We start from the raw sequence: 11,081 nt of genomic DNA, 5'->3' as shown, positions 1-11,081 counted from the left end.
CACAATGCTTGCTACTCTCGAGAACACTAATTTTCTCCACAAAACTTTAACCTTTTTTCTTCTTAAAATAAGTATCTGTAGGGAAAATTAAATATTTTTTACTTTCCTAAAGCTTGACCAAACAGACTAATAACCTCTCTTCAAATATTTGTATTAGCAATTCTATCAACTTGCTTTATTTAAAACAACCCAATAATTGGAAAGCTTTGTTAATTGTTCCATCCCTAAATAATGGGGGTCAATCTTCTAATATGGATCCTTAATACTCATAATATTATTTATTATCTGGATGTTAAAAATTGATTGAAAAAACTATAATAACTTATCTGTGCATTATTTATAAACTGAAAACATTTAGCGGAGACAACGGTAAAATGGATTTTCATGCTTGAGAATATATAATAAGACAAATCAATTATATATGTACGATAAACGAACTTAGGCAATATTTGAATATGAATGGTACTTCACATATGAACCAATATATTAAAAACTATACAGAATATATTTTTTAAAAAATAATTTGAGAAAATATTCTCTATTACGTGCAGCTAGGCAATCAACTTTTTTTTTAAAAAAAAAAAAAAGTAAAAATACTAAAATTGATCTCATTAGGTCCAAGCTTTATTTTCTTTGACAAATCCAATTTTAACTTTTAAGTACTTATTATTATTATTATTAGGGCAAAATAATATTCGACCAGGTTAAAAGTAGAGTATACAACCTAGGCACATATTCCTTGACCTGTAAAAGTTAATTAACACGCACGAAATTTATCTTTTAGGCACGTGCACTTTTTATTGCATGCTTTATTATATTCCACATGTTCCTTTTATATTCTAGCTCATATAACACTACTTTTGTTCTGTAAGGTAATGCTAATTCTATTATATAGTTGTAACTTTAATTACCGTAAAAAGTATATTTAGAGCCGGTTTGACATTAATAGTGGGAGCTCAGAAGCATTTATTTTAAGATTTTTTTTTTGTGAAAAATTAGGTATTTGGACAAACTTGTCAAACTGTTTTTAATTGGAAGCAGAAACAGTTTTTCTGTTGTTGGGAAGAAGCTAAAGCAGAAACAAAATTTATATTTTATATTTTATTTTATCTTTATGTATTATTATTTTACATATTTAGAAGATAAAAAAGAATAAGGTAACAATAATATTTTTGTAAGATTAGAAAAAAAATAACAATTAAACATTTCAACCCTTAAAAAAATGTACAACATTGATTGAAAATTTGAATATGAACATTTTAATTTAATAATAATAATTTTTTATTTTTATTTTTTGTAATAGATGTTTAAACTGGTTTCTTTCTATAAATAATCTTAATATTAAAAGTACATTAATATTTGCCCTTAATCGTAATTATACTCTCAAAAGCACTTTTTTTTTCAAAATTAGTGAAACACAATTTGCTTATAAAAAGCACTTTTCAAATGAATTTAGTCAAAACACAAACTGTTTTTTTTTTCCTTTCGAAAACACTTTTCTAAAAACTATTTTAAAAAGTTTTTTTTAAAAAAAAATAAACAGTTTTTAACAACAATGTCTAACATTCTCTTAGTAACCTCATTATTTTGTTATTCAAGCACATTAAGGATGAGGACATACTCAAGGATACACATAATGAAGGCATATAATACATAAATATGATTTTTAACTTGGCTTCAGCGGACAACTATGCCCTCCAACTTTGAGTATGCACAAGTAGACACTTAAACTTGTATAAAATTGAACTAGTAGACACACGTGTCCTACATGACATAATACATGTAGACGCCAAGTAGGACACAAAATTTCCATGTAGGGTGCCATGTAGGACGGATGTGTCTATTTGTTCAATTTTATACAAGTTTAAGTGTCTACTTGTGCATATCCAAAGTTAAAGATCATAGTTGCCGATTGACGCCAAGTTAAAGGTCATGTTTATGTATTATGCCTCTGATGAAGACTGAAAAGTGCATTTAAGGATATACAATTTCTTCTCCTATTAGATTTAAGCGATGTTATTTTTAAAAGATTGTAATCGTTTTTACCTAGTAATGCACTTCAATTATTACTAATAACTAGTGGAGTACTAACTAGTAATAGCTTTTAAAAGATTGTAATCTTACCCATATTATTCCTTTCTTCCCCAATCAACAAACTATATATACCACCGGCATGCAACAATTATTAATTAATTATGCAAAACCATTAATTAATTATTTAGTACTTGCTTTACGTATAAATTATAATACGTAGCGCCTAACAATCCCTATATACTATAGTATATAAATAACATCCCCATTTCGATTAATCATATACATTCACATTTAAAATACAAAGCCTCTACACAAAACCAAATAAAAGAGAAAAATATTCACCTCTCATGGCGATTAGAAAAATAGTTATTCTTTGTTTCATTATTTGTCAGTTGCCTCTGCTTCTACTACTACCATGTCACCGGAACTTGGCTTACGCCGCCGGTGGCAAGTGGGACCTACTCATGTCCAACATTGGTATTTCCGCCATGCACATGCAACTCCTTAATGACGATAGAGTTGTCATGTACGATCGTACTGACTTTGGCATGTCTAACATCTCTTTGCCTAATGGCAAATGTCGCAACAATAATAATGACCTTGCCTTGAAAGTCGATTGCACTGCACACTCTGTAGAGTACGACGTTTCCACCAACTCTGTACGTCCACTAATGATCCAGACCAATGTATGGTGCTCGTCTGGCTCTGCCACGTCAGACGGTTCATTGGTTCAGACAGGTGGATCCAACGATGGTAAATTTGTAATTAGAGTTTACAAGCCGTGCATTACTGGGAAAAGGAGTAACTGTGACTGGCAAGAAATGGGAAATGGATTAATTCAAAGTCGGTGGTATTCCACCAATCATATTCTTCCCGACGGTAGACAAATTATAATAGGAGGCCGTGCTGCTTTTAACTACGAGTTTCATCCTAAAACTCCATCGACTAATAATGTATTCAGTCTTCCGTTTCTTCAACAAACTAATGATCCTAGAGAGGAAAACAATCTTTACCCATTTATTTTTCTCAATGTGGATGGAAATCTATTCATTTTCACGAACAATCGAGCTATATTGTTCGATTACATAACAAATACGATAGTGAAAACGTATCCACAAATACCTGATGGTGATCCGAGAAATTATCCNAACTAATGATCCTAGAGAGGAAAACAATCTTTACCCATTTGTTTTTCTCAATGTGGATGGAAATCTATTCATTTTCACGAACAATCGAGCTATATTATTCGATTACACAACAAATACAATAGTGAAAACGTATCCACAAATACCTGATGGTGACCCGAGAAATTATCCAAGTACGGGTTCTGCAGTTCTTCTTCCATTAAAGAACTTGGAAGCCCAAACAATTCAAGCTGAGGTTTTGGTGTGTGGTGGAGCACCAAGAGGCTCATACCTCAAAGCAACAAGAGGTGAATTTGTGGGTGCGTTAAATACTTGCGGGAGGATTGCAATTACCGACCCGAATCCACAATGGACCATGGAGACTATGCCGCTACCTCGAACAATGGGTGATATGGTAATTTTACCAAATGGAAATATCTTGATTGTCAATGGAGCTGCGATGGGCACTGCAGGATGGGGAATTGCTAGGGGTCCGGTCTTAAGTCCAGTGATTTATCGACCCGATAACCTACATGATTCTAGATTTGAGGTACAAAATCCGAATGCAATACCTAGAATGTACCACTCAACTGCGGTTATACTTCGTGATGGTAGGGTTCTTGTTGGTGGTAGCAACCCAAATGAACTTTACAACTTCACTGGAGTTCTTTTCCCAACAGAGTTAAGCTTAGAGGCATTTTCACCGTCCTATTTGGATTCAGAATCTGCTAATTTGCGACCACAAATCATTTCCCCTGTTTCCCGCCATAAATTCAAATACGGGCAACGGGTTAGCATTCAATTTTCTATGTCCGGGTTACTAAATAAAAATTCGATGAAAGTGACGATGGTTGCACCAGGATTTAACACACATTCAAATACGATGAATCAAAGAATGCTTGTACTTTCAAATGGAGTCGTAAAACAAGTTGGGAAATCTTCGTATCAAATGAGTTGTTTATTTCCAAAATCAGGTTCATTAGCACCACCGGGCTACTATCTTCTATTCGTGGTTCATCAAGACATACCAAGTGAGGGAATTTGGGTTAGGATCTTTTAAATTTTAATTACTTTTGATTCAATTATTTCAGGATTTTCTTTTTCTTCTTACATAAGTGTATGTAAAGATCTGTTTTAATTTTGATCTTTATAAGTTTGAGAGTATAATAAGATAGTCTTTGTTTCTTGGTTTTGGAAAAAGTTGTTGTAAGCAAACACTAAGATATATCTACATATGTCAAAAATTGGCCTTTCAATTGTTGCTTAACTAATACTCCTTGGGTACATATTTTTAACGTAAAAAGATGTGATGCGCTTTGATGGATGGAAGGCTGATGAGAGTGGGTTAAGTAGGACTGACAGATTTCTAGGTTGACAGGCTTTTAAAAATTAGACGAAATGATACCTTAGGCGAATTTCATAATAGAATGAGAGAGAAAAATAACGAGCTTAATTAAGCATATCTCAAGTTCGTATAGTATACACATTTTGAAGCTTGATGTGACATAACGATAACCGTAAATCAAAATTGAGTTGGCCTAACCCAAAGCGCGCAATACACATTCGGTGGGGATCGTGACAAAAGAAAACTGAGTTGGATTCGATAACAATGGCGATATTTTAATCTTATAGTACGATTTGATGACATAAAATTAAAAAAAGTACCATAGACATTTGCCAAAGTTTAAACCATATAAATATCACTTTTGTTCCCTTAGTCATAGATAAATTCCTATTTTGGTCTTTGGGATCTATGCCTGACTCGACTTATCTAACCTTTTAATTAGTTAAAATTTGTATTGTGATCCCAATATGTAAGAAATATGTTATGTTTTAACGATTTTTAAAACGATATCATTCAAATTGAGTATCAAGTAACCATCCAAGTTTAACATAATACATAGAATTAGATAATTCTTTGTTAATTTGTGAAAATCACAAGCAAAGTGATTAACGTGCACATTTCAATTAATTAAAGATTAAATAAGCTTAGAGCATATTTGAATTGAATTATTTTAAAAAATTTGAAGTCAAAATAGCTTTTTTTTATTGTTTAGATAAATTAAAAAGTGCTTCCAAGCACTTGATTTTAAACTAAAATGAAGGGAAAAAATATGTCAAAAGTCAATCCAAACAGACTTTAAGGGATGTTTGGATTGATTTTTTTTAAGTGACTTATAAGTTAAAAGTAAAAGGCATAAGTTGAGTTAAACCCAACTTTTGACTTTTGACTTTCTTGGCTACTAGTTAAGCACATTTCCCGAACTAAAAAATAGCTTAAAAACCAAAATCAATAAAAATAAGTCATTTCAAACACTCATTTTTAGTCAGATATACTACAAAGACTAAACATTAGAATATACTACTAATAACTAAAGGATCAAGATTTTTAATATTAATTACCCTTATATATGTAAAACAATTTCTTCACTCATTTTTTAAAAGTTGGACCGATCTATCGAAAGCAATATCTCTATCTCCTAATATAAAAATAAGGTTTGTGTACACTTTATCTTCACAGATCTTACTTGCGAATTACACGAGTACGTTGTTGTAGTATAAAAAAACAATTGACATTTGCCAAATTCTCTATCTCTCCCTAAAATATTATAATATCTGAAATAATTCATTTAGTTTTCCTTCTCTGTTCATGCATGTCAAAATATCCACATAAGAAAAGAATAAAAAAGGATTGTAAACCAATGACAAGAAACGAAACGTGCATGCATGCAAGAGCTCATTATTATGACATTTCAAGTCATAATTGTGCACTTAATTAATTACTTTAATTAATTAGTAAAGATCGATTGATTAATTAATCAGGTGATTTGGTACATAACTTACTTAACTGATAATGCATGTATATGTCCTGGCATATGAAACCATACTATAATGATTAAAGCTTATAATTCGATTAGCCTAAAATGTATGTGGATATTGACAAGAAATCAAATCTTTTTATCTATTAATTTAATTATTTATTTTATTAAATATGTCAACAAGTCAAACATGAAATTCCCTTTCCAATAGAAAATCTTTGATAAGGCAAAACTAAAAAATAAAATAAAAATTGCATATATAATTGTTGGAGAAACGTGTGGATCGTCGATGGTTAAGAATTATTTTGTTTGAATAAAATTTAAGTTATTATACTAGGTATAATATCAGTATAGAATATACTGAATATGTAGTAAATGTCTATAGTACATAAGTAAATACGATAACCTAGAAAATTAAAATCAAAAAGTTATAACTAGTTAAAATATACTGATCTAAGCACAAATTAAAGCTATGCTTGTTCCATGCATAGTACTTTCAACAGCTACTGCTAAAAACATACGAATTTTCATTAAAAAAAAATCTTCTAATTACGAGCCAATTTATGACAATTTTTTCTCAAAATTTCTGTCTAAATTCATAATATTTTTTGAACTCTCAACATGTAATTAGGCCAAAACCATGCATTTTTTTCTTCAAATTCTTCTATTGACAATTTATAACCTTAATTGCTTAAAACAAAAAAATAATTGGAAATGTTTGTTCCATCCGTAAATAATGATTGGGGGCTAATTAATTAATCTTCCAAGATGGTTCCTTAATTAACTCAAATTATTCCTAATCTAGTTGTCAAATTAATGATCGAAAATACTATAATGTATGTACCATAAGATGGGAGCAAACTGAAAACAATTAGCGAAAACAAAGGTAAAATTAATTAATTGCATGAATTTGGCAATAAATTGAAAAGCTATAGGGAATACAATGTTTTTTAAAAAAATAATGGAGAAAATATTATCTATACATGAAGCATTTCTTTTTACAATAAAAAGGCATATTTCCTTGTCGGGTTAATGATATTTATAAATTCCATGAGAATCAAATTCATATTAAGAATAAAATTAAATAAGTTCTTAATCGATATTGAAACAACGAGCAAAAATATGGGCATGATTAATTCAAAATGTAATCGAGTATATCTTTACAAATAGATTAGCATTTTTTTAATTAGATATCTTTTTGAATAAAACGGTCAAATAATACACAGAAACACGTCTCGAAGAGTTTATTAAGATATGAATCATGAAAAAAATGATCCAATTAATCAAAATACAATATTATACTTCACAGCGATTGATAATAGGGAAAAATGATAAATATACCCTCGAATTATCGTAAATTGTATGCAAATACTCTCCGTTATACTTTTGGGACATTGATGCCCCTGTCGTCCAAAAACTAGAACATATATATTCTTTATACTAACGGACGTACACATGTCATAATCTTATCCACCGATTTGACATTTATTAAATATTGGATTGACGGAAAATTGTGTTACGTGTCCTTATTTAGTCTTCTATTAGAGTGAAGGGCATATATGCTCTAGTTTTTGGACGACAGGAGCACCAATATCCCAAAAGTATGACGGAGGATATCTGCATACTATTTACGATAATTTGGAGGTATATTTTTCTTTTTTCCCTCGATAATATTACATATAAATCTCATATATCCTAATTAAACACACGGAACAGAGCACTCATCTTTCCTAGTGATGTTTAGAACAATTACAACATATGGTGTTGACTAATGAAATCTTAAATATTCTTCCAAAAGTCAATTTTGTATTAAGAAGTGTCTTAATTACTTATATCCCCCCCACCCCCCACCCCAAACTACCACTTGTGGCAATTATTTATAATGCAAACAATTAATTGCTTAATGATGTGTAGAAATAATACACACATTAATAGTATATAAAGGACATTACCCATAGCCTCTTCTCACAACAACACAAACACCACATATCATAGTATACTCTTCAAAGCTCTCTTTTTCCCCTTTGCATTTTGTCCAATTTATAACAAAACAAACAAAAGAAAAACATATCTAATGGCCATTAAAACAAGTCTTGTTTACAACATTGTTCTTTGGCAGCTGCATTTGCTTCTATTACTATCATGTCATGATCACTTGAACTTGGCTAATGCTGCAGGTGGCAAATGGGATTTACTTATGCCCAACATTGGCATTTCCGCCATGCACATGCAACTCCTCAACAATGATAGAGTCATCATGTACGATCGTACTGACTTTGGTGCATCCAACATCTCCTTGCCTGATGGCAAATGTCGTAACAATCCTAAAGAACTTGCCTTGAAAGTCGATTGCACTGCCCACTCTGTTGAATACGACATTTCCACTAATTCAATACGACCTCTCATGGTCCAGACCGACGTGTGGTGCTCCTCGGGCTCTGCCACCTCGGATGGTTCGTTGGTCCAAACTGGTGGATTCAATGATGGTAAACTTATGGTGAGAACTTTCAACCCATGCAACACTTGTGATTGGCAAGAAATGGGAGATGGACTAGTTCAAAGTCGATGGTATTCCACCAATCATATTCTTCCTGACGGAAGCCAAATTATAATAGGAGGCCGTGATGCTTTTAACTACGAGTTTTTTCCCAAAACTGCTTCAACCAACAACGTATTTAGTCTACCTTTCCTTCAACAAACTAATGTTCCTAGAGAGGAAAACAATTTATACCCATTTGTTTTTCTTAACGTCGATGGGAATTTATTCATTTTCACCAATGATCGAGCTATATTGCTCGATTACACAACAAATACGATAGTAAAAACGTACCCACAAATACCCGGTGGTGATCCAAGAAATTATCCAAGTACGGGTTCTGCGGTTCTTCTTCCTTTAAAGAACTTGCGTTCACAAACGGTTCAAGCTGAGGTTTTGGTGTGTGGTGGAGCACCAAAAGGCTCATACCTCAGAGCAACAAAAGGGGATTTTGTGGGTGCATTAAATACTTGCGGGCGGATTACAATTACCGACCCGAATCCACAATGGACTATGGAGACCATGCCACTATCTCGAACAATGGGTGATATGGTAATTCTACCAAACGGTAACGTTTTGATTGTTAATGGAGCTGCGACGGGTACAGCTGGATGGCAAATTGCAAGGAACCCGGTTTTGAGTCCGGTGATTTACCGACCCGATAACCCATCTGATTCTAGATTCGAGGTACAAACCCCGAATGCCATACCTAGAATGTACCACTCAACTGCGGTTCTACTCCGAGATGGTCGAGTTCTTGTTGGAGGTAGCAATCCAAATGAGCTTTACAATTTCACTGGAGTAGTTTTTCCAACGGAGTTAAGCTTAGAGGCATTTTCACCATCTTATTTGGATGTGGAATTTGCTAATCTACGACCACAAATCATTTCTCCTGCTTCACATCTTAAATTCACGTATGGACAACGTGTTGACATTCGATTTACTGCTTTAGGATTACTAAATCGAGATTTGATCAAAGTGACTATCGTTGCACCGGGTTTTAATACACATTCGAATACGATGAATCAAAGAATATTGGTACTTCCAAGAGGAATTGTACGACAAGTAGGACGATTTGTGTATGAAGTGAGTTGTGTATTTCCGAATTCGGGTAAATTAGCACCGCCCGGTTACTATCTTCTATTTGTGGTTCATCAGGACATCCCAAGTGAGGCAATTTGGGTCAGGGTCAATTAACCATATGCATTTGATTCGATCTACAAATTGTTATTTTTCATAATTTTCTTTTACTTCCAACTAAAGTGTATGGGAAGTCTTGTTTTGGTGTTTTTTTTTACTAGTATAGTAATAATGTCATGAGAAGGAAGAAATTGTTTTTGGTTTTGGAGAAGTTGTTGTAATTAATTAGCAAGACAATTGGATTGTGTTTTTATTTTACAAATTTACTAATTTTGTGTTAATTAAAAGAACAATAAAAGATTAGAATCTTGAACGCATAAGCTTTAAATCTTAGTTCGATCTCAACATATGTTTATCATATAAATTAAAATTTGGAGAAAATGAATAGAATGGAAATGGAGAAGAGCCAAATTCTAACTACTGCATGTTCTGACAATATGAAATCATATAATCAGTGACGGATTCAGATTTTCACTAAGGGATTCGAAAAATAAGAATATTCTAGGGATAGATTTGTGGCCCAAGTTGCACAGTCGAGTACTACTAGACTATCTCTCTTTTTTATTTAGGTGGTTCAAAATTTATATATATACATAAATATAGAAAATTTATCCTCTATATATACAATGTAACGTAACCATCCGCCCCACCTACAACAGTTGAAGCTTATAATTAGCTTAGCCTGAAATGTATGTTGATATGGAGAAGTCTTTTTATTAGGTACTTTAAGTATTTATTTTATTAAAAGTAAAACAGAAGTAAAACAAGCTATTCCATATAAATTAATGCATTAGTTAAACTTTTGTCAAGTTAAAAAGAAAGAAAATTTAATTATTGGAAAAAGATCTCAATGAAATATAATATTTTCTCTAATGAGATATAAAACTAAGTCATACTATCAAAATATAATTTAACCAATATATGTGGCAATTTACTGTATTTCTTAGGCAATTAATGGATCCCACTTATATGGTCAATGCATAAAACTTAAATAAATTCATGTTTCTAACTTTGGTTTTATTATAAGGTTCAATCTTTTAAGTGTCTTTATAGATATTTTAAATTCAAACTAATTAGATCATTAAATGGCTAGGTTTGAAAAGTCATTATCCTAACTTTGAATATATTCTAAAACATAACAATTATGGTTTTAATGATTTAAATCTAATTTTGGAACTAAAGCAAAACGAGATCCTATTAATATCTTATGAAAGACAACACAAATTAGCTATACTATTAACTAAAGGAAAAAAAATTGATTATCAAATATAATTGGGAAAAAAGCTATTCCTGAACTATCGTAAATGTTGTACTAATACCCTCCGTCATACTTTGCGGTCATTAGTGCCCCTGTCGTCCAAAAAGCATACCACATTTGCCTTTAGTGACACGTGGCGCAATCCTACGACTCAATCTGATTTGATCAAT

General features: G+C 31.9%; 2 protein-coding genes across 2 annotated transcripts; both read left to right on the top strand.

Annotated features, from left to right (window-relative positions):
* The first annotated feature begins 2,381 nt into the window (after positions 1–2,381).
* LOC125855640 (aldehyde oxidase GLOX-like) lies at positions 2,382–4,218 on the top strand. The gene is made up of 2 exons (XM_049535391.1): positions 2,382–3,119; positions 3,289–4,218. The coding sequence occupies exons 1-2, from the start codon at positions 2,382–2,384 to the stop codon at positions 4,216–4,218; spliced, it is 1,668 nt and encodes a 555-aa protein (XP_049391348.1).
* A 3,762-nt stretch (positions 4,219–7,980) lies between these two features.
* LOC125856316 (aldehyde oxidase GLOX-like) lies at positions 7,981–9,833 on the top strand. The gene has a single exon (XM_049535827.1). The coding sequence runs from the start codon at positions 8,052–8,054 to the stop codon at positions 9,708–9,710; it is 1,659 nt and encodes a 552-aa protein (XP_049391784.1). The 5' UTR covers positions 7,981–8,051; the 3' UTR covers positions 9,711–9,833.
* The last annotated feature ends 1,248 nt before the right edge of the window (positions 9,834–11,081 follow it).

This window comes from Solanum stenotomum, chromosome 2 (assembly GCF_019186545.1).
Source record: "Solanum stenotomum isolate F172 chromosome 2, ASM1918654v1, whole genome shotgun sequence".
NCBI lineage: Eukaryota > Viridiplantae > Streptophyta > Magnoliopsida > Solanales > Solanaceae > Solanum > Solanum stenotomum.
This window is presented reverse-complemented; position numbering and strand designations above follow the sequence as displayed.

Excerpts from the sequence above, each read along its gene's own strand:
- LOC125856316 (XM_049535827.1), top strand. The coding sequence starts at position 8,052 with ATGGCCATTAAAACAAGTCTTGTTTACAACATTGTTCTTTGGCAGCTG.
- LOC125855640 (XM_049535391.1), top strand. The coding sequence starts at position 2,382 with ATGGCGATTAGAAAAATAGTTATTCTTTGTTTCATTATTTGTCAGTTG. Across the intron at positions 3,120-3,288 it reads GAGCTATATTGTTCGATTAC|ACAACAAATACAATAGTGAA; the intron begins ATAACAAATACG and ends TTATTCGATTAC.